This window comes from Lytechinus pictus, chromosome 1, assembly GCF_037042905.1.
Source record: "Lytechinus pictus isolate F3 Inbred chromosome 1, Lp3.0, whole genome shotgun sequence".
Taxonomy (NCBI): domain Eukaryota; kingdom Metazoa; phylum Echinodermata; class Echinoidea; order Temnopleuroida; family Toxopneustidae; genus Lytechinus; species Lytechinus pictus.
This window is the reverse complement of record NC_087245.1, coordinates 28,020,227-28,044,644: the sequence shown is the minus strand read 5'-3', so window position 1 is coordinate 28,044,644 and position 24,418 is coordinate 28,020,227. Positions and strand designations below refer to the sequence as shown.

The 24,418-nt window shown below is 42.9% G+C and overlaps 1 protein-coding gene across 1 annotated transcript in view; it reads right to left on the bottom strand.

Annotated features, from left to right (window-relative positions):
- Window positions 1–24,418, bottom strand: part of LOC129265193 (uncharacterized) — a 112,837-nt gene that overhangs the window by 29,923 nt on the left and 58,496 nt on the right. Inside the window, exons 52-59 of the mRNA XM_064104079.1 lie at window positions 10,286–14,303; window positions 9,650–9,981; window positions 8,786–8,978; window positions 8,249–8,429; window positions 7,706–7,941; window positions 5,313–7,190; window positions 4,795–4,908; window positions 2,323–4,337 (exon numbers count right to left, since the gene is read on the bottom strand). Coding sequence (XP_063960149.1) covers window positions 2,323–4,337; window positions 4,795–4,908; window positions 5,313–7,190; window positions 7,706–7,941; window positions 8,249–8,429; window positions 8,786–8,978; window positions 9,650–9,981; window positions 10,286–14,303 — 8,967 coding nt within the window. The remainder of the gene's footprint in view (window positions 1–2,322; window positions 4,338–4,794; window positions 4,909–5,312; window positions 7,191–7,705; window positions 7,942–8,248; window positions 8,430–8,785; window positions 8,979–9,649; window positions 9,982–10,285; window positions 14,304–24,418) is intronic.

The following is a 24,418-nucleotide window of genomic DNA, read 5'->3' as shown; positions in this document are numbered from 1 at the left end:
GCTAGAATGGGTTTGCAATCAGATTAAAGTTGCGACCAATTTAACTCCGAGCTTTTAATTAGGCTTCATTTTTCTTCATTTTCTTCTTGTTACCTGAATGAACAAAGAATAAAGAACCGTTTCAGCATGGCCACTCCATGTCTAATTCCCCTCTGTTCCCCTTTCACTCTTTCCCTTCCCGCCTTTATTTCTCCCCCATCGTCCACCAGCTCTCTTTACTTCTTTCCCCTTATTTTCTGTCTCTATCCATTTCCATATTATTTTGTCCCCCCTCTCCCGTTGATTCTCGATCGTAAATTTCTTCCCCTCTCAAATTTCCTTTTTTTTTCTCTTTCAACTGTTTTCCTCCCTATTTTTGTTCACCCTTCCTCTTCTTCCATCCCAATATTATTTTCCTATTTCTCTCTGTTTCCCCTTCCTTTTCTTTCCCTATGACTTGTTAGCTTTCTTCTTCCTCTTTTCACCTTCCCTTTTGGTCCCGCTTCTTTAAAACAAGGAGATAAAGAAATTATCCCGGGGAAATGGTTGCCCGTCCAAAAATTGAACAAACTATTAAAAACAATTTCTAATAAATCTTTGATATATCTATGCGTAATAGTGTCAAGCTTGTTCCGGTCATATTTATTTTATCATTCTATTTCCTTCTGTCTTTTTTTTTTTGGGGGGGGGGGGCGCTCCCGACATTTGTTTCAGATGCGAGTTATAATGAACATTACAAATTGACGTGAATTCTACGAATGGCTTGGGCCTACGAAACGAAAATGTGCGGAATCTTATTTTCCAACCTAAAACATCATGAATTGACTCTCTTCCAATTGCACAAAAAGAGGTTTTCATGGTTAGTGCAGCAAATTCGAAAGATCCGTAACGATTTATGAAGCGTGCGTGATTTTTTATTAAGCTACCGTGGCTTTATGAATGCACCCGAACTTCCATTACAGACATGATAGATGCGAACCAAAGACATGATAGATGCGAACAGTGACCCGAACTCTCCGATCCGACAGTCAATATGAAGGCACGCATTTGTTTTGGTCGTAGAGGGAGCTATTTAGAATAGATTCTTCGGTATTTCGACAGAAATTAAGACTTGCAGGAAAGACGAACAAAAGAACGGTGGCATCAATGGGCCTTTGATGGCGGCCGTTCCTTTGAAGAGAAGGGAACGTTGGGCAGGAAAGCCGAAGCGAAAACCCGGATGCAGTAAAGACGGTATAGAACGGTGCATGGACTTTTGACAAGCTCCCTTAGTTTGTAGAATCTATCGCTACATGCACAAAGTCAGTTGATTTCCAGGTAGTTTCGGAGCGCCGAATGCGCCAGCCAATCACGATCGTGTGACCATAATGTATATCGCTAATCAGAAGTTCAGAACCGTAATGTATCATGGGATCGAAAAGGGGACCGTTAGCCAGCTCTGCGCACCACTGAAATTTCTGTGCTGCGCACGAGCAATGCTAGCTAACGGCCCACTTTTCGATTCCACGATGCATTGCAATTCTGATTAGCAATAAACCTTATTTTCGGTTTATGATGAACTGAAAATGGTAACACGAACGTGGTTGGCTGGCGCTTCGTATGCTCAAGCTGCAAAAGAAACATGGCGACGATCGAACGATCTCAGTCACATCATCACTTGAAAAACTTGTATATTTCGAGGGTAATTGGTGAGATTCAAAAATGAGACTTGCGTACTTTTGTGCTGAGTTACAATCATGTCTTACACTACGCAATACAAATCAAATACATATACTGTACGTTATACTGGCAAGCAATTTTCGGGTATCGGTTATTGATTTTTCTACCCGGGTACCCGAGGCTTCCGGCGGGACCCGGGTTTTAGTCCCAGCCCTTATTGCTTCAGTAAAAACAAATTTCTTTGGTCTCAAAAAGATAAGACTAAAGTAGATTCACCTGTACTGATATCATGTAAGAATATAATTACTGAAAGAGTAAAATTAGTATCTTAGTGTAGGCCCTACTAGGACCATTTTCTGCAATTGAGGTATCAAATCAAAGAGCAGATATTGAACTTTTTGAGAATGTGGTTTTCTTTTTGAAACCCAGATATAGCCCGCCAAATGACTTTTTGGTATCCCCTCTTCAAATTGGTTTTGCTCACTCATGCGTACAAGAAAATAATCTAAGTAATTTCAGATGAAAGAGGAGATTCTAAGCTTTACAATGGTAGGTCATTTGTCTATTGTATTTGTGATTAAGTTATGAAAAATCATTGATAAATCTCAGTTTCGTTTATTGTGGGACGCACTGTATAATCAAAATAAAAAACAACAACATAAGCTGGAGAGAGAATACACTTACCAAAAATCCAACAGTAAAGGTAACTCCAAGTGGCGGTGGAAAACTGATGGACGTCTGTGATCCAAACTCCAGACTTGAGAAGTGGAACGTACCAGGATTGTCCAATTGAATGTACTGGCCATCTACCTTTAGAGCAGTGTGAGCATTGGCAGCTATGAGTACTTCCCTGCCTGGTGATATCCTCAGGTGCCTTACACCAAGAAGTTGTCCGTTCCATTCAAAGGCTGGACTACCCATGCCAACAACGTCCACTGTGGTGGCCAGCTCTGCTACACCTTCAGGGTCAATCCTAAGATTCACCGGAAGCTTCATGCTTGTTATCTCTCCCTCAATGACATCATATGTGTGGGTGTGGTTACCATGTATATGTATTAAACCAGTTTGGTCGCCAAGAAGCTCGGTTGCGGACAGCGTCTGCGGAATTCCGTTATCCAAAAGTTGCAGTGATGCTTTGTTATTTAGATGAATTTCGTCAAAGTAGTAATGCCTCATATTGTCTTCTCTGAGTGTGAAGTAATGTACCCAAGACCTTTGTTGATTATCTATGAGAAGAGTTGTACGTGGGTAACCTTCAAAGAGATGGTGAATGAATACAGATCCAGGACTACCATGGCATCTCTGCGATTCATCAGATGGGTTGCCTTCACCGCCATGTGCCTCATACAGGCCTTGATAGTTGTTAACAGATGTGGTGTACACAGTGATGATACCACCAGAACCTCCACCAGATGATTGACTACCGCTCCCACCATGAGCTGTTATCCTTCCTAGACCATCAAACTCTGTCACAGAGAGATGTACAGACCCTCCACTCCCACCTCCGCTCCCAGAGGCACCACTAGAGCCATCAACTCTCAACTCACCATCAAGCCTAAATGTATCTCCAACCACAATCTTCATGTATCCACCACCTTTTCCACCAGCCTCACTATTTGTTCCATCACCGCCATCGCTACCACGCTCTTCCCCCTGGTAAATACTTCCATAGAATGCACCTCCACTCTCTAGAGTTTCTGAAGATTCTGTGCAAGCATTCCCGCCAAGATTTGCATGTCCAGCGCCACCAGCACCATTAGAGGATGCAGGAGCACCTTGACCCAAACTAGAAGACATCAGATCTTCAGGCCTGTCTCCTGCACTACAAGTTAAGATGGCCCCCTTTTCAATGTTGACAGAGGAGGCAACAAGCTCAATATGTTCGGCAGATATGAAGGAATTATATCTTGCATGGAGATCGGCCACAAGGAATCGCATGCCTAAGTCTGCTGTAAAGTACATTGATGAATCGGTCAGAAGCTGAATAGCACCAAAGGTAAAGTTTAGAGGCTCAGTGATCTCTACATATTCTCCATTTTCCAGCTTTGCAGTGTGTGCATCTTGTCCATATTGTATATGAGAGTGCTGGTTAGCAATTAGGTCCATCACATTTGTTAATCTCCCCTTCATGTCTAAGGATGCTAAACGTCCACTACTTGTGGGTACACCAAGGCCCAGGACATGGAGGGTAGGAGCAAATACCATTTCTGATTGGCTGTCAATGATGAAGTTGACGGGTGTCTTCCCAATAGTTGGTATAGACTCTACAACCTCCACAAAAAACATATGTCCTGCATGAGACTGGAGGAGGCCGGTTCGATCTCCCACAACTTTGTGAATCACAAATTCTGCAGATACCGACTCATTGATGTGAAGAGAGGACTGCCTCGGAAGGTGGATTTCATCAAACTCATAATACGTTCTGCCTTCATCTAGCATCACGAATTGAGAATGTGGTCTGTTTTGGTTGTCAATGAGAAGACTTTGGAAAGGAGAACTATTCTGTGGTTGCCAAAGATACACAGTGCCACTCCCACCACCCCTTGGTTGCAGTAGGTCATTTGAAGCACTTCCGCCAAGAGCATTGTAGAAACCATAGAACTGATTAGTGCTGTTGGTGTAGACGGCAATTCGACCCCCAGAGCCACCTCCCCCACCACCAGTCCCAGATCCTCCACTCACGTCTATTTCACCACTCCCTATAAAAACAACAAATACATGCAAGTGTATGTATACATATTTTGTGTAAATACAAAATGGAGAATGAGTACAATCTCAAATTTCATGATATCATACCACAAACAAGAAAAAAAGAAAATTGTGTCTCTGTATAGTCCCTAAAATAGCACAAAGAGACATTTTTCATCTGAGTTCAAGGTGACTATTTCCAAGGTACATGTATTTGATTCAAAAAGATTTTACAGATTTTACAAATCTTTGAAACCTAAACAAAAGTCATGCTGTTGCCATATCCAGCATATCACTTTGCCCGATCCCAATCTTTATTTTATATAGGAAAGAGAGGTACAGTGTAAGAAGGTAAATGGCATTGAAAGGGATTCCAGATTACAGTCTAAATAAAAGTGGTCTAGACTTTCATTAAGAAACATAAAAAGCGCCTTTAATGCTAATGAAATATTTGTAATGTTTGCTCACCTATAAAAAGATATGCCTGAACAAGGACACTTCCTCCGCTAGCCCCTCCCTCAGCGCCACTGGCTGAGATAGTACCATCAATAATCAGCTCATTGGAAATGATGTGTACTGTGCCTATAGTTGTGAATATGAACAGAAAATTACAAAGCACAACAATAATAATAACATACAGTCATATCATATAGCATGATTCATATCCTTATATTCTTTGTCATTTGAGAGGAAATAATCAAAGCAGATCGAAATATGTAACGTGGGAATCATAATTGATTCATATCCTTATATTCTTTGTCATTTGAGAGAAATACTGTATTAACAAGTCAACTACAGAGAAAATAATCAAAGCAGATCGAAATATGTAACGTGGGAATTATAATTGAGGAACTAGGAGTTTTAAGAGATATTAATTTTATCAAAAGCACAATGACTGCATTATTTTGAGTGCCAAAACAGTATTCTATGTAGAAAGAACAGTTGAAGCACATACATTTAGAAATAGACAATTTAAAATTTCTTACCTCCTCCCTTTCGTCCACCAGTATAGGCATCACTACCTCTTCTTGTCGGCCAGTAGAGAGATCCATAAGGGGAACCACCACCAGTAACACCATCAGGACCAGTCCCACCGAAAGATCCATGGCCAGAACCTGCATCTGCACTTGATGGAATGCCCTCTCTTTCTGCTGATGAGGATTCCCGTCGTTCAGTGCCTGAGCAAGCAATGACAGATCCTATCTCAACATCCACAGAGTTCACTTCTGCGATGACATAGTCAGCTGATATCGTTGCACCGAATTTGACGTCAAGAGAGCCCATGTTAAGAACAGATCCCATGTTGGTTTCAAACTCCCATCGGCTGCCTGCATGAAGCTCAACACTACCGAATGTAAACTGACCTGGAGTTGTGGTGTTGTCAATGTCTGTACTCGCAACAGCAGTGTTTGACACTTTCATGGTACGACCTTCGGTGAGGATAAGGTTGTGTACCCCTAGCATCCTGCCTTCAAGGTCAAGAGCTGTATGTACGGATCCTTTACCTGATATGAATGTCAGAGTCGAGAAAATAATTGTTCCACCATCGTCAATGATAAGGTTAGTATTGACAGTTGTGTGAGTCTGATTTTCACCGAAAGTCTGTTCATAGAGTACAGTGTGATTGGAATGGACATGCAGAAGACCTGTGCCATCTCCTTCTACCTTCCTTAAATCAAGTTCTCTGACCTGACCATCTTCAGGAAGATGAAAGAGAGCATGGTTGTTCAGTTCTAAAATGTCAAGATGACCTTCAGTCCAGGTTTCATTCAAGGTGAAGTACAGGAGAGATTGACCATTGCTGTTGTCAATCACAAGTTCATCTGTGTAATCTTCCTCTTTGTACCGCTTGAAGTAGATAGATCCAGGACCACCATATCCACCACTACCACTTCCTCCAGCAGCATTGTAGGTTCCATGATAGAGGTATGATGCCCTTGGTAATATGTGTATGGCTATTCTACCACCTCCACCACTACCACAGCTGGGTGACGATGAGGAACCCCCGGAGGCTGAGATAAGACCATTACCACTAAGATCACGTCGAGCAATTACCCACACACTCCCACCACTCCCACCTCCATGAACGGAGTCATGTCCATTAGCCTCTAGGACACCATCGATCCTGATGTTGTCACTACTTACAGTAATTGCTGAACCTCCATATCCACCTTGAGTGCCCTCTCCTCGTGTTCCATACAATGAGGGCTCATATATTGTACCAAATGATGGCATAGCCTCAGCAGGATGTTGACCATCGCCGATACCCCCTGGACCACCATGGCCACCACCTCTACAGCTTCCATCCATATTATGAATTTGATTGACCATGCTCCTACCACTGGTACTTAATATGGCTCCTTCTTCAACTATGAGTTCATTGGTCCTGACCTCGAGATAGTCCAAATCCAAAACAACACCTATCTTCAAATGGAACAGTCCACCTCTTATAACTAATCCTCCAGCAGGATCAAAAGTTGAACCCTGTTTCAGTGTTAAAGATGAGAAGTAGAATTCCCCTGTCGCTGAAAGTGGTACAAAGCTGCTCTCATTTCTGCTCACAATGGTGGCTCCTTCAAGAAACGTCAGCCTGCCATTTTCCTCTACAGCCACATGTTCTACAGCAAGCATTCCAGCTACAACCAGGGTTGTCTGATCAATGGAGAGCAACCCAGGGAATGTCAAGATGCCTTCTCTTCCAACTTCAAAGTTACACTGGGTCAAAGATGATGTATTGGCTGGTATCAACGTATCTACCTCCAGTAATTGTTGATCCCGAACTACCAGGGTACCTGTCCTGTCACCAGACATTGTTCCAATGTTCAAAGATGAATCTGGGTGACCAAGCTCTAAGAATACATGTCCTGCACAAAATAAAAAAATAAAAGCAGAGCAAAAAGATACATTCAATACGAACATTTTCCTTTGAAAAATCAAGGTTATGGGCAAATTTGACACCTTTTGAATGTTCATTCCTCTCACACGAAGGCATGTCTTCTGAACCTGGATTCACAATTGTGAGACCTACATTATGTCTTACAATACATGCAGGTGAAAAGAATGTGATGACTCCTAGGCAACTGGTCAAATGTCAGAGTAATGTCTTTCTCATAGGAATCTAGCAATAGGATTTCATTACTTATCCTCATGGTTTAAAAATTTTTGTCACTCCAAGTTCAATTTTTGGTGCCGTTACGCATCTTCACGTGCCAGTTGGCATTCAGTTTAAGCCACTGCATGCCACTAGGCACCTTACTGGCGACACTAGGCGCAAAAGTCGCTTTGCTACATGTGTAAACATTTTATTTTACATAAATCAATATCAAAATCCTTCAGGCAACCTAGAGGCATGGCATGCAATGTATATTAGGGATTTTACCTCGAATGTCTAGTGAATCCAAAGCAAAATCTCGAATGCCCTGATCAGATCTCAGAATAGTGAAAGCCTGCTGAGGGATGCTGCTTCTTTGAGATCCATCAATGATCATCCTGTGTCTTGGAATACCACTCAGTTTATCTGCTAAATATACAGTTCCAGCTGCGCCTATGTAGGTCTCGGGACTCGGGATGTTGCTTCCACCTCCTCTGGTTTCATAGGATCCTGCATAGCTTAAACTGCAGAGACAAGAGTATTAAAAGGCATATTTCAAGCATTGATCTTGAGCCAGATTTTGGTATATTCAATACGAATGTCATTAAATATGGAGATGGTGTACATTGGCAGCCTGTTCGCGCAAGTAGCAGCAGTTAGTAATCTCCAAATAGCTGGAATAATTAGTTGAGACAACAATGTATGATCACGTTTGAACTAAAATCAAAGTTGTCTTCCAGAGTGGCATAACCAGGCAGATTTCCAATCTACATGTACTTTTCTCAACCTGTCTGAACAAGGAACAATGTTAGTGAGTTTTTATGAGCTTACCTGTTTTGAGAATGAATAGCAATCCTTCCACCTGAACCTCCACCACCAGTCCCAGCCCCGTTTCCTCCTCGAGCCAAAATAGAGCCATGGCCACTCAGGTCTTGAACATCTAAGATAATACCACCTCCACTTCCTCCTCCGCTTGATCCTGTCCCTGGCAGCCCATCAACTATGATCATGCCTGTTAAAAAACAATAATAAAACTTTGGATAAATTTGGGTAAATTTGTAAAGAATGCAATCTGAGGGTAATACCGCAAAGTACACATGTATGTCTGACTCCTTATATACAAGACCTACATGTATCAGAAATGATTTGTTTGGGTTTTCTAGTTCACATGAAAAGCTATGATGATCAAGGCCTGATGAATTTGTCAAGTGGAGATTGAATATACATAAATGGTGAATATTTTATCAAATTATCATTAAAATCTCAACGTTTTTTCAAATTGGGCAGTAGTTAAAAAAAGAGGCAAACACGGGAATGGACGGTGATTTACTAAATGGACATCAACTCTGCAGAATATAATTAACTCACCATTTATGGTTGCGACACCTGTAAGGGTAACAGACAAGAATCCACCTCCAGCTCCACCATATCCATCGGTTCCATTTCCTCCCCTGCTACCCCCTTTGTCAGGTTTCATGACATCACCATACGCAGCTCCTCCCAGCATGCTCTCCCCCTGGGGTGATCCCCCGTAACCTCCATGACCTCCGCCAGTTCCACCCTATTTGGAAGACAGAGTAAGATATTAATAAGCATATAGTATGAATGGACCATGATTACCCAGCACGAGAAAGGTACAGTGTCTTTACATGTACATTGTATATTGCAACATGCATCAATTGACATGCAAACAATTATCTTAGAAATGCTCAAATGTATGTAAGTATAGAGTCCAAGCAATTTACTGTGTAGGGTTAAATCCTAATCACCCTACAAGTGCAGTGAAAGACACTTGTTTTCATGTAGAAGTCTATAGCATCTAATCGATATGCCTGCCATAAAAATACTTCTGTTATTTTGGGCTCAAGGTCAATGTTGCTGATAGTTTCTCATATCAAAGATGAGTAGTCTTTCTTTCAACAAAGAGATGTTTAAAAAAAATCTATGACTGTGAGCCAAAATTACTACAGGTGTTAATGCAGGCATGTAGACTGGTTGCCATGGACTTTTTGTTTGAAAGTTAATCCTGAAAGGGTAATTGCTAGAAGTAGTACATGTATGTAGATGTAAGTATCTTATCAAATCTTCAGACATACAATATGAATCCCCATTATAGTAAAATAAGAAGTGACCCTCAAAATTCCAAGTAGATCTGCAAAGTTTCTTTTAAGACAAAGGCGGATTTCTTAACCCCACATCTATATGAGCAACTTTATCAAAGGGTTTACCTACCATGCCCTGACCTGGCCCTTCTAAACTGCCTCCAGTCAGATCAATAGAACCTCCAGGATTCACTATGACGTTGTTACCCTCCAGGTACAATTCAGGTATGGAGAGACTTCCTCCATAGTCCACCTGAAGTCTTCCTACAGACATGTTTGCACTCCTCCCAGACAGAGAAAGAGTAGCATGCTCCTGGATAACGATGGATGCCAAGCTGTACACTCCACGAGGGGAGATAAAAGTGTAGCCTCCGCCGACGTACACTGCAGTACGAGCCTCAGAGGAAAGTGACAGAAACTGGTGGGCACCAACTACAAGCTCAAAAATGTTGGTTAAAGTACCTGCATCAGAGAAAGACAAAGTATAAAACAAGATGATAATGGATACCATGTTTGAATTCATGATTACATATGTGTAGCTATGAAAATAGTGCATGTACAGGTATGAAAATAGTGCATGTACAGGTATGAAAAAAATCGGTGAGTTCTCAAAGACCAATTTGTTCATATTTTTCATTTTCCTGAAAACAATCCTTCCAACTGAATTCAAATACAATTTGGCAGGGTGTAAGTTTTTTTTAAAATATGAAAAGTGCATATTAGAAGGATTCAACAATATTCTACAATTCTACAATATCATTCTTACCAGATATCTGATTGCTTGCACCCTGGAAGGCAACACTTGAGGGTAGTCTGATTTCTCCTTCAGGATCCACCAAAAAGCTACAATGAAAGACACCTCTCTCTTGCTCGTTCTCCACGCTTAGTACCATTGTGTCATGAACTTGAATTTGGCAGGATGAATCACTCTCCAGTTTCTCAATCACGACTTCAATATTCTCGCCCTCAAGTTCCAGGCGAACTTTACTGAGAAGTGTCAACTTGGAAAATATAAAGGGTTCATTCTGTGTCTCGTTTATCAGGGTAACAAGGGGTGAAATGGAATCAGCACCCTCATTGCTGATATAGAGTTCATTAGATGTTGTGATTCCTATCTGAGTTTGTTGCAAAGCAGTGCCTGAAGAGCCTCCTTGGTTGCCGTCACGGGCACTTCCACCATGGGTAACATAGGTACCTTTGAATTTACTAGCAGAAGAAAGGATTGCAGCGATGCGACCCCCTCCTCCTCCCCCACCAGCTATTTCCCCACCATTCCCACCAGTTGCTCTAAGAACACCTGATCCTGAGAAATGTTCTGTCATGATGTGGATAGCACCACCACTTCCTCCACCACCTGCCCTGTTTCCACTCTGGCCATCAGCATTAATAGTTCCATCAATCCTTATAGTCTCTGATGAAATAGAAATCACTCCACCACCAACTCCACCGGCTCCAGTATCGCTACTTCCGCCCCCACTTCCAAAGTCCCTTGTGCCATACAGACTACCTGTTGTCCTTTGAAGAGTTGTTGCACCACTGGATGCAAAACCACCAGATCCACCATGACAAGCGCCGGAACCACCCCCAGAGACACTCTGACCCGGGCATGGCCCTTCACCTGGTCCAAAGCCTCTACCAGAACTTGATATCATTCCCCCATACTCCACAACAACAGAAGGGGTATTGATTTCAAGCCATCCACTTTCCACTTTACCACCGTATCTGACTTCCAAACTACTCAGCAATTCCAGATTGATAAATAATTCTGTAGAATTCTCAAATTGTAACAGGCCGTTTCCATGAACTTGGATTGAGGTAGCTGAGAAAGATCCTGGTGGATTGATAATTAGCTCATTACGATCCAGAAGTATTGCAGAATGGGCTGTGACACTGATAACCATAGATGCACTGGATCCAATAACAATGTTTGCTACATCAGTTAACTGACCGGAAAGTTTAAATGAGGTTTCTGTAAACATATTTTCTGAGATGTAAATGTTTGGTGGAAGGTATATCTCTGCACTTTCCATAACCTCAAGAGCACATGTTATGTAGTAAAATGTTGCAACTGCTTGATCTCTGGCAAGGAACAGTTTTTGGTTATCAATAACCTGAAGTAATCCTGTATTGTCTCCATGCAGATTGTTAATTGTGATTGTGGAATGTGATGAACTGTTAAATCTGAGTTTTCCATATTTCCTCAACACAACATCATTAAAAGTAATATCTGTCTCATTTGAATTAAATACAGTACTACTAACAGTTAACATACCACCATTATCCACAGTCAAGGAGCTTTGTCCAGAGTTACCTATAGTGGTTGTGGCATAAACTGTACCAGCTGCACCATTGGAATGTCCGCCACCTCCATGAGCTTCAATTATACCATAAAAGTGACTGATACTTGATGAAAGAGAGATGCGACCCCCTCCACCACCCGATGTTGATGATCCTCTTGCTGTCCCTCCATTAGATCTGATTGTACCATGACCCTCAAAGACACCATTTACCTGGATGTTTATACTTCCTCCAGAGCCACTACCAATAGTTCCTGAAGAGTCTTGTCCATTTGCAGAAAGCATCCCTTCCAATATCAGATCTGATTCAACTTCAAAAGATATTGTTCCTCCTCCTCGAACTTCTGAAGAACCATATTTGACTCCACAACCTGGCGTGGAAGCAACAGTGCTAGAACCATAGGTTACACCTGCTATTCCTGCATACACACCACCTTCGCCGCCATGGCTTGCACCAGATCTGTGGTCTGAAGGGCTTCCTGGGCCATCACCAAGACCACCAGCGTCAGCAGATATTTGGGCATCTCTTGCTATGTAGGCATCTCCGCAGATGATGGAAAACATCTTACGATCTGAATTCACACTCAGTTCTGATGACTCATGCATTTGGAAGTCTGATGCATGTATTTGGTAGCTTTTACTAAGATCAAGATGGGCATTGACGTCAATGATAAGGCTTTCAATGTCCATGGTTCCAGGTATCGCCATCCTACCAAATGTAGCATTCTCGTAGCTAGTGAGATATGAGTTCCTTTGTAATCTGACAGATATTGCCATGAGAGTACCTGATACAGTAGCTGATGCCCCTTCCCCAAGGATGAAATCTTCTGTTTCTAGCAGGCCTTCCAAATTCACTGTCCCTGGCATCAAAATTGATGGCGGAAGGATGAGTCTGGCATGTTCGGTAATTTCAAAACTGCACTGTGCTCCAAGGTGATCAAACTCAACAGAATCTAATTGCATGGTTGAATGACCAGGCAGCAGTACATGACCACTCAAATCACCTCCCAGTTGTCCTATGGTAATATTCAGGTCTAATGCCACTTGATATCCTTCTGTTACCTTCAGAATATCAACCAGATCTATGTTATTCAACGTGTCTGACGTTATTGGTGTAGGGGTATCTGTTAACCCAGCTAAGATGAGATATCTTTCTCCATCATATGATTGCTGGTAGATGGTACCACTTGAGCCTGAACCGTGTCCACCATCAACTTCAAAGGAACCCATGAAGTTGTTGCCATCATCTGTGAAATGGACAGAGATCCTTCCTCCTCCCCCTCCACCACCTCCAGAGTTTGCTAATGCATTTCCTCCTCGGCTTGAAATGGTACCATAACCCACAAGACAAGGTGTTTGAATGAGAATACTACCACCACTTCCAGCACCTTGGTTCTGCAAAGTCGAATCACCACCATCCATGCTGATATCCCCGTTGATAACTGCACATCTCGCAATAACAAGCTTCAGCTGCCCACCTCCTCTACCTCCAGAGCCATAAGAACCATAATCCAGTGGATCGATGGCACTTCCAAATGGAGGATGTTCTGTATTGCCACCATGACCCCCATAGCTACCCCCTTCTGGTGATGGCGTGTCTCCAACAAATCTCAAACCTGCTCCTTTCCCATCAATCAGACCTCCAGGATTGATATGAAGGTCTACGACTGAAATCACAGTGATATTATCACCAGTTTCATTTCCTAGGATCTTGAGGACAGCTCCACCATGAATCATAATGGAATGATAGTCATAGCTGCCAGCAGGCAGGGAGCAGGTCTGACCAGACAGCAAGACTAGGTTTCCATCAGTCATACAAAGAACATCATCTAAAGGATCTCCAACAGGCTCTGTCCATGGCGTTGCTGTAATCAACTCAAATGATCCTGGGTTAAACTGTGACCCATAGAGAGTTTCAAATGTAGCAAAGTCAAGAATGAGTTTTACGTTGTATGGACACCTATCAGACACATCCAATCTGCCATCTTGATACACATGTACATTATTTATTCTGAGAATGCCGAGCTCACTAACATCTGAGTTTTGTGGCCCAGTCCTTGCAGGATAACTTGCTAGAAAGGCACCATCCCTCCGAATGTCAACTCTTCCATCTTGGACACCATCTACTGCGCCACAGATGTCAAAGGTCACACCTCTCAATGTAAGATAGCTTGGTATCTTAATGTAAGCCCCATATTGAACAATAACGTTTACTGCAAGATCCATCTCAGTTTGTTCTTCATATTCACAGCCAGAGGATCCACAAACACCAAGAAATAATGAAGCACCATTTGCTATTTCAATACTACCAGTTCTGTCTCCGATGACATGACCAACACTAATGCATGTTGCATCATTGTTCAGAGTACATATGACCATGACTTTTCCTTTGTCACGGATGTGAAGAGTTTGCAGACTGAGAGATGGAAATGGCACAGCCAAACGTGCAACGCGATCTGTTTCTCTTCCACAATTGCTGATATGCATCTAAAGGGGAAAAACAAAAAAGAGGAAACATTTTAAAACATTATTGTTTAATCACTTTCCATTCATCAATTTCAACACCCAAATATAACAGCAATTTGACTAGAAGATAAACATTTTGACAGGGCAAAGGCATGGGATCCTTATACCAATGATCTTGAATTATGAAAATACTTACCATGATTTTCTTATTTACGAGATATACTGGATATATACTCATTTGATTTGCTAGTTCATTACGATTAACTTGCACGCCGAATAAAAGTACACAATTTTTCCTGCGCGCACTATCCCAAGATCATCACGCAAATAGGCGTCCATTTCCTCTTATGAGCCTGAACGCAAGGTGAGGGGTCGGGTTCAAATGAGTATATCCAGTTATCTCGTAAATAAGAAAATCATGGTAAGTATTTTCATAATTTACTATCAATAACTGGGATATACTCATTTGATTTGCTAGACCAACACGGATTCAACGTGAAGGGAGGCATGTCTAGACTAAGAAAGTGCATACAAAATAGGGAGATGAAGACACGAAGGCCGCTGCCTTAAGGACAGAGGAGGCAAATAAAGCCTTATGCGAAGTAGAGTCCTTAAGAACAAGGAAGTGAAGGAATTAGAAGAGCGCCAAAAGGCGGTCCTCAAGATGTCGTCAACGACGATTCCATTGAAAAGAGCCCAAGAAGAAACGATACTTTGGTATCATGGGCTAGTGTCAGAAGGAGAACATCATTACCAACTGACTTGATTGTTTCGACAATCCAGTGTGAAATGATGTCTCGAGAAGCTGCCGCAAACGGCTCGCGTGACAATACAACCAACTGAACAGAGTTGGGAATTGTCTGAAGAATGGCAAACAAAGACAAGGGTTAGAAGTCACGCCTAATCTACGCCAATCCCTGCAAATGTCCGGGAGCGATGCGTAAGTATGCAAAGCTACGTACTGTAAAAGGTTACAGATAAACAGATACAGGAGGGATCTCGACTGATAGACGAAAGATACCCTAAATACCGACCCAAGAGGGAGTTAGTCAAGCGTCAAGAACGACCGACAGGCGCCATGACGGACTAAGCCATACAAGCTCAACATTTGAGAAGAAACTCACGAGTTTGTAAGATTAGGATTGAAGGTATTAATCATCCGTAACCGGAAGGATGATAATCGCCGATGATCAAAAAACATTCCGACTTTGTTGAAAAATTTGACAAGAATCGTGAACGGAAGACTGAAACTTGTACGGTTCAGTAAGTGATCAATCAATCAATCCGAGAAGGCAAGGCGAGGCTAATAAAAGCCAAGGTCGGGTCACTGGCTTAATAAATTAAGCCAAGCCGCAACAATGCAAACGTAAGGAATGCGAGATATCTCAGAAGCCCCCGCGTGGGGGAAAGCGCCCAGAAGTCGATCTCTGTCTCAAATGCGTGAGGGCAGAACATCTGCAGAATTCTGATAGAGAGCTGTGGCAGGACGTTTCCAGCGGTCCGATAAGGACATGGAACGGCAGAGAGTAAGGTTGAAGTAAACCACTCGTAAGGCAGTCAATGTGTCGAGAAAAACGACTGAGTGCCATCCTGTTAATAAAGAAACTGCCACGGACCTGCTGTCTATGTGGAATAGAACAGTCTGGTCAAACAGCTCAACTTGGCGTGTCAGAGAAAAAACGTGGCTCGCATCACAACATAACATGTGTGATAGACCAAGCGGTCGAGAGAGAACCCGGGATCCCATCTCTCCCGTACTAATAAAAACACCGCCCGAGGGTGCAGCGCCCGCGGCGGGAGATGGCTTGACTGAAGCCACCATCGGCGTGAGGGCCCGTAAGGCTAGGCTGCGATGGATGTCCGCTGAGCGGAGCAATCCCTAGTCGCAGCAAGCGTACGCCAGAGGAGAGCTGGCGAAAAAATGCCTCTGTCATGATCTCACGTGTAAACGACAATCAAGAGATGTCGATGAGGAAGATGCTCTGAACCAACAGACATCGCCAGACATGATACCTCAACAGTTACGTTCCTGACGGAATCGAGTGAGGTAACAACGGCCCTGTCCTATTAAGGTTGGGAAGGAAACTGGCTAAGAGTGTTTAAGTCCTTGCTTGAAGAAACAAGCGGAGGAGTAAGGCGACTTGAGGAAAATAATCACCAATATTTCCCTCAGTCTGCGATGAGAACCAGTTGTTTACGAAAACAGCCACAAGGCCTGGTTTCTCTGGTGATCGCAAGGGCAAGCACCGCCGGCGCCAGTTGCGAAAGCATGGAACAGTCCGATATCGGTAAGACAAGGAGTTCCAGAAGCTGCGGGGGGCGGCAAAACTGACGCCCTAAGCAGCGGGATGAGAATCTAAGCTTCTTAAAATAAGAGCTCCAGTGAAGTAAATCACTTTCATGGAGGGACTCATCCAGTCGGCCCGAGAGATAGCGAGTCGCGGTGATCTTGGTTAGACAGACACAAGCATACATACACACACGCATACATATAAGTCCAAATATATATATACATATGCATGCACATAAACATCTATCCACGATCACATCATCCTCGGTCGCGCAGTGACCATGGCCACATACATAGCATGGAAGGAGGATGAAAGCAGCCTGCGAGGCGACTCAAGTGTGCCGAGTGAAAAAGCTTCTAAATAAGAAGACAACTCGACAAACTGGCACGGTAAATGCATCGACCGTAACCCACTCCACACAAGGAGGAAGCGGCGGAGACGCCCACAAGCTTGACCCACATAGAGGGCAGTCTATCAGATAGACTGTTTGAGCTTGACCGATGGCCTGGCGGCGGACAGTTTGGTGTGAACTCGCCGACCCGGCACGGTGGGTGCGCCCAGGAAGTAGGCATAGAAATGCCGACAGAAAAAGCCTGGGGCTTGAAACAAGCCTGAACGCACGTACACAGCCAACAATCTAATGAGATATACGGCTGTTTCTTTCCTCCGAGATGATGCTTACCCGACCGGGAAAGACTCGAGGAACAAGCTGTGAATGTCAACAGGAGGGGTATCAAGCATATAAATAGCCGATTCCCTCCGGGTGTTCGGTGCGGGTGCTGCTGGCGGGGTCCGGGGGGGGGGGGGGGGGGGGGGCTGCCGATAATGGCAGCTCGGGCAGGGCTCGCACGAGCCGCCCGAATACGAGACAAACAGGTTAAAAATAACCATAATGCACCGGGTGGTGAAGGCATAGCGATTACTAAGTATAGGAGAACTATAAATCGCTGTGACATTCAGATCCGATATTCATGCTCATAAGCTCGGCAGAGCTACAAGATAGTGAGACATACCGCTGAGCAGTAATGGTGCTAATATCAGAGTCGCCCTCTCTACAGCGGCAATCGCTGGAGAACGGGTGTCTGTACTAGCCCTGACTCTAACCTTACAAGAGTACGAGTTAAAAGTAAAGACAGGGCACCCTTACTTTCGTATAGAAAGTGAGGTTGAGGCCAAAAGCTGACGTACGTTCCCGTCGCCTGGGCGGACGGTCAGCGGGCGTGATAGGTTGCCCTCTCAAAAACAGCCAAACATTCTCACGAAAGAAGGAAGGCATGCCGTATGTAAGAAATTCTTACCTCCAATCTACAGGCCTGCCTAGGGGTTAAATGGAGAGAGTTACCGCTGAAAGAGCCGTCACCATAAGCGATGCCCGGTCAAACTGTGAAGCTTGACGTAGAGGGCGAATTCCGAATTCGGGAGTACCGGCATATTAATGGGGGATACCCATACAGGTGAACTCGCCGACGGCTCCCCGAAGTGCGGGCTGGCGGGAGAAATCTCAATCCGCTCAATGCCCCACACCAGCAATCAGACCAACAGAAAGCAGCAAAGCGGCTGCAGCGTCCAACCAGCGACATACGGGGGCTTGCCGACTTGCTGGGTGAGACCCATACGTCGGCAGCACCTGTGCATATCGTGAAATCACCCGTGCGGGTGAAAGGGCCGGCAATTTAAATGAAAAGGGCCGGCGGCTGGTGCGAGGCTGCTGATAAGCCCGGCCTTCGCGTAGGGGCGGTCTATAATGACGGAGAACAAAAGGGTAAGAACCCGTAATGCTCGGGGACGTATTGATGCAACCTGTAAGGATGCAACGTCCAGCCGTCGGTCACAGAGAGCTCGCTGACATGTTGGGGCTTGAAAGCCGAATGTCGGAAGTACCTGCATAGAAACGGGGTCACCGTGTAGGTGAGCAGCGTTTCAATAAAAGCCCGGCGTGAGAGGGCAGGTGACTGCTTGAACCGCACGGTGCTTAGCACGGCGGCTGAAGCTGACATGAAGCATGGGGGGAATTACCCGCACTGCTCGTGGGCGTGTGAAGCAACATGAGAGTTGCGACGCCTGACCAACAGTTATCGGGAGTCTGGTGACATAATGGGGGGCGACGCCCATATGTCGATAACACCTGTGTATTAGCGGGGATTTCCCTCGGCGAATCATGAAATTGCCGGTGACTCTCCTAGGTGTGAGATGGCGAATGTCTGCTTGACCTGCCCGGTGCTTGACACGGCGGTTTTAGCTGACGGGGAGCATGAGGATAAAAATACATGATGCTCGAGATGCCATCGGCACAAGAATCAGAAAGAAAGGTCTGCCCGCGAAGCGGGGTTAGCGACCTAGAATTTCTTCTTCTTCCTCTTCTATGCGGCCCCCGCTGGGGGGGCAGAAGAGGGCACAAGAGACAGGGGGGACGTGATATCTCGCATGAGAAAAGTCACCCAAATTTGATCAAGCCATTCAGGCACATGCACGCTAATTCCACGGTTCCACCTTTAACCCTAAAATGGCCGGGGGGGGGGTTGAATCAACCCCCCTCAACATTTTCTGCGATCATTCCGCCGCGCGTAATTTTTTTGACCGCGCCACTCGCAGAGTTTATACTTTTAAGTCTCCCGCATCTTTTGAGAAATTTACGACGCCCGGGTACGTGGTTCCGAAATTACGCAACATTTTGTAAGTGCATGTCAGACCAAAAATTGTTCCAAAACGTGATTTTGTGTACAAAGTCAATGCAAATTGAGTTTTCTCATCTTATTCATAAAGATATGATTATTTTTACTTTAAACAGCTGAAATCAATTGATTTTAGCATAATTATGGTTCAAAAAGGTTGTGCAATAAATCTGGTGAAAAAAAACAAAGAAAAACAAAAGGTTGAAAAACAAAGAAATTCATAAAACAATAAAATACATAAGAAATTGATTTCCAAACCAAAGTTTTTTTTAATTGCGATTATTAAGAATGCTACAAAGAATATTTTTACCAAAAATTAGCATTCTAGGAGCTTTATTTAGTGAATTAGAGTAAAAAGTATGATTTATGAATAAATTAGCATAATTAATTCATATAAAATAATATCTCATTATTTGGGAAAATTTTACCATACAGCCTTGTAGATTACATCGCACACTAACAGCGTGTAAATTTTTGCGGCGCTCGCATGATCGGCGGCCGAGATCTCAGGGGGGGTTGAATCAACCCCCCCCCCCAGCCACAGAACAGCAAAAAAAGCCCGGCCAAGTTAGGGTTAAGGGCACGTGGACGCGATTCCACGGTTCCGACCTGATCAGATAATCGTGAGATCGACAGGGTCGAGCTCACATGTCTCTAGCGACTAGGGGGTGGTAGCCCTTTGCTAGTGCTCCCTGACGGATAGTGACAAAGCATCGAGCCTAGTCTGTGCCGGGAAAAGAGTCCCACGCTCTTAACCTGGACTTGTTGGACCCGATAGCTGGTGGGTCAAGCAGCCCTGGAGGAGTGAGGTTTTCTATACTAGTACAACACTCCCCAAAATAGGTTCAGGTCCCGTCGAGGGAGCCTTGGCTATCACCTTTCAGGCACGTGGGCGTGGTTCCAAGGTCTTGGGCACGTGGACGCAACTCTACGGTTCCACCCTTTATAGAGCCCTTCGCAAAGGGTCTCACTCTCTTGCCCTCATACTCACCGCCGCTGATCACAGGGACAAAATACCATGTCTGGTTCTCTCCCAGCGGCAGGTATGGAGTCATCAAGAGATGAGTCGAAAGAGCTCATCTACCTGGTAAGTTCTTAGCCTGAAAGAACAAAAGGAGGGTCGCAAACAGAGCGAGGGCGGAGGGGTGGGTGGGCAAGAAAGGTTACAAAACAAGATCCCTTTCAGAATTATTAATAATAAAATTAATAACTCCGGTTATTAACAAACAGGACCGACTTCTTAAACATGAGTTCTGAAACTAAGTTAAGATGCTCAAGTGAGAAAAAAAAAAGTTTTTTTAAAAATTAATTACACGAGACATGACGTTAATTAATTAAAAACAGAAAACAAGACGAAGAGCAGGATCAGCTAAAAAAAAAAAACACAAGATTTTTTTTTTTTGACGAGTAAAAGGAGCTGATCTGAAAGGAAGAAGTAAAAGCTTACTTCCCTTAAACTGGAAAGCCGAAACTCATTAGCGCAAACAAAGGACGCTAATAAAGAACAGGGGGGCTTCCCAAAAAAGTTTTAAGAGAAATTTTTTTTAAGACAATAAGTCTAAAAAAAAAAAAAATTCAATACAAAATAATTATTAAAATTAATTAAAAATTAACCAATTAGTTAATTAATCAATTAATTAATCAATCAATCAATTAATCAATCAAGAACAAAAGATTGATTGAGACACAAGGAGAACAATCAACCGAATCAAAACAAGAACAACAAAGTTGAAAACAAGTTTGAGAACAAACAAGGACGACGCTCCTACCTGTCCAACATAGCCTAAGCTGTGGAGAGGAAATAAAATCAATTCAATTTAAGACGAGGCAAAGGAGCAAGTCAAGAATTATAAAGGATCAGAGCTGCCAACATTGGGAAGATAGAATCCAGTAGATTTCGCGGAGGTATGATTTTGTGAGGGAGCGGCGGAACGTTGTCCCACGGATGGGAGTTTTGGGTTGCAAAACACATTAAGAAACAGCATTTGATAGTAACTGACAGCTGTCTAAACCATCAAAACTTTTTGCAGATAGATAAATGCACATTAGAGAGATTTAATAATAATAATAATAATATTCCGCATTTATATAGCGCTTAATACATCGGAACGACGTCTCTAAGCGCTTTACAGACATACATGTATTATTACCCCGGTCATCGGATCCTTGCATGCCCGCATACAATGTATGCACCTTCTCCACTCCCTGGGGAGCATTCCAACAAGAGTTCCAAGACTCAATTGCTAGGCATACTACATATAGGCTTTCACATCCTACCGGGTACCCATTTAACACCTGGGTGGAGAGTGGCAAAGTGTGGATTAACGCCTTGCCAAAGGACGCTAGGCCATGGTGGGATTCGAACACACGACCCTCTGATTACAAGGCGAGAGTCAGAACCGCTACACCACGACGCTTCCACGAATTTCATGAATTGTCATTGACTAAATATATACTTCAGGCAATACAGTATCTTTTTTAAATAATTCATAAAAGAATGCATTCAACATGGAAAAACCTTTAGTTTATCCAGAGGGGGAAGGGGCTGCAGTAGTGGTAAACATGGTAAATGAGCTTGCCTGGCCCTGTAAAGACTTATAATTATAAATATAATGGCCTGTTTAAAGTCTCTGAGGGATTGCTGTGAAAATTGTCACACAGTCCCATTCCACTTGAAAATTATCTTTATACTTCGAAAAAATATTTTGTCATCTTGGTCTTGGATGACTCCATCTCCATGATCTCCATGGTCACTGACAATGAGATTGTAGTGTGGATAAATTTATCGGGACGGCCGACGGGGCGTGCTTCGCACAGCTCAGTCAGCCAGCGCCAGGCCAGGCTAGCTCACTCACGAAAGAGAAAATGTTCGAATCCGATCAACCCAAGTGAAAGTACCGTAGGCGAAAAAATCTCCACTTTGCTTCTGTTCTTCAGGATTGTCAATAAAATTACTCCTGAAATCCACTTGTTAATCCCATCGTTGATCCAGTTTCAGCTCGAATAAAGCGCACACGAGCTTACGAAAAATGCCTCGCAGTGCTCTTGGACTTCCCTTCTCGTAGCCCCCTGGCGCAGCGCGGCCGGCTGGAGACCAGGCAGGGCCGCGCCGGGGCGCATCGGGGGGCATGTGCATGGAGTGCCGCTGAAGTGTTTCCATCACACACATTGCAGAACCCGGAAATAAAATGGCTTGTTAGACTAATTCACCAGTCGTTCAGTAAAATTATCTTCATTTACATTTTTATTTATTTTTATTTATTTATTTATTTCTGATATTTTGACAGGGTAGCCCATTCACCAATAAGTAGTGGTCTTCCATGGGGCCCTGAATAACAATAAACATATTTACAAAATGCATAACGTATGTACAGAATGTTACAGCATTAAGATTCACATTAGGATTTGAATGTAAAACGAAACATTAACAAACTTAGCAGCAAACAAAACGCAGACGGGCACTCGTTTGACGTATAATAAAATATCAATAAATCAAATTAATTAAGAAGGACATCTTGAAAATACTGATAATATACACCAAATCATCAAGGTCATGCTAACACAAAATAAGCACAACAGTGGATGTTCCGCAAGTTATTTATAAATTACAAGTTCTTTTAAACATTCTCTTAAATGAAATGACAGAAGGAGCTGTTCTAATTGAATTATCAAGCTTATTCCATTCAAATATTGAAGATACGATTGGACTACACTTATAACAATCAGTGCGAAACTTGGGCATGCGTAAATATCCACTGTCTCTCTGTCTGGTATGATGTTCATGTACATCATTTGGATTGGTTAAGTTTACCTGAAGGTAAGAAGGTGCTAAATTATGAACACATTTAAATATCATCAAAACGCGACTGAGCTCAAATCATTTGTCTAGTGTCATCCATTTAAGACTTGTGAACAAATCAGCCGACGGTGTGTCGTATGTCTTGTTCAATATAATTCTTGCAGCCCTCTTCTGAATTTTTTGCAGCTTAATTGTATGGGATTGAAATCTATTCGACCATACAGCAGAACAGTAATCAAATCTTGGCAACACTAAACTGTTATAAAGCAACTTTAAGGACTGCACAGGCAAAGAACTTTTCGCTCTCTTTATTATGCCAATGCTTTTCTGAGTAAGTTTACATACATTTTCAATTTGTTTTGACCATTTCAGTTCTTCATCTATCAAAACTCCTAAGCATTTGGTGAATTGAACCCTATTTATCAAATCACCGTTTAACGAAATCGTGAAAGAATCTATTTTCCTGAGATTAGCACGAGAACCTATTATCATGACACAAGTTTTTTCAGTGTTGAGGACGAGCTGATTATCTTTAATCCATGCCATGACCTTGTTTAATGCAACAGTTAATTTTTCTTCCAAAACTGTCGCATCATTCGCACTGACGGTAAGTGTCGTGTCGTCAGCGTACATATCTATAATACCTTCATGAATACATTCAGGTAAACTATTAACATATATTGAAAATAAAAGGGGACCTAGAATTGACCCTTGTGGCACGCCTAATTTGACGATTGAAGGGTGCGATTTGGCTCCTTTGAATTGTGTCACTTGTTGTCGATCAAATAAATATGATTTGAACCAAGTGATAGTCCTCTTACTACAACCAATGCAAGTTAATTTCTTTAAAAGCAGCTCATGGTCCACGGTATCAAAGGCCTTCCGAAGATCTATGAACGCAACTCCAGAAATTAAATTGTTATCAATGTTTAACGACCACTGATTTACAAGTTTTGCAAGGGCAGTAGTTGTTGAATGCATAGGCCGAAAACCAGATTGATTTGGGTGTAATAAATCATTCACGTCCAAGAATTCACTTAGCTGTTGGTGAACAGCCCTTTCTAAAATTTTACTAACGATTGGTAATATAGAAATTGGGCGGTAATTATTCAACGAAGACATATCACCAGATTTAAATATTGGTACTACCCGAGCCTTTTTCCATTCACGAGGAACAACTCCAGTAGTAAGGGATTTGTTAATAATATCACAAAGGGACTCTGCGATAATATTTTTTGTCATCTTTAAAAGTTTGCAGCTGACATGATCTTCCCCAGTTGATTTATCTATACTCAGATTATCAATCTGTTTCAAAATAAAATCTCTAGTAATCAACTCTAGCTCAAATTGAGAGTGAATTGAACCAACATTTGT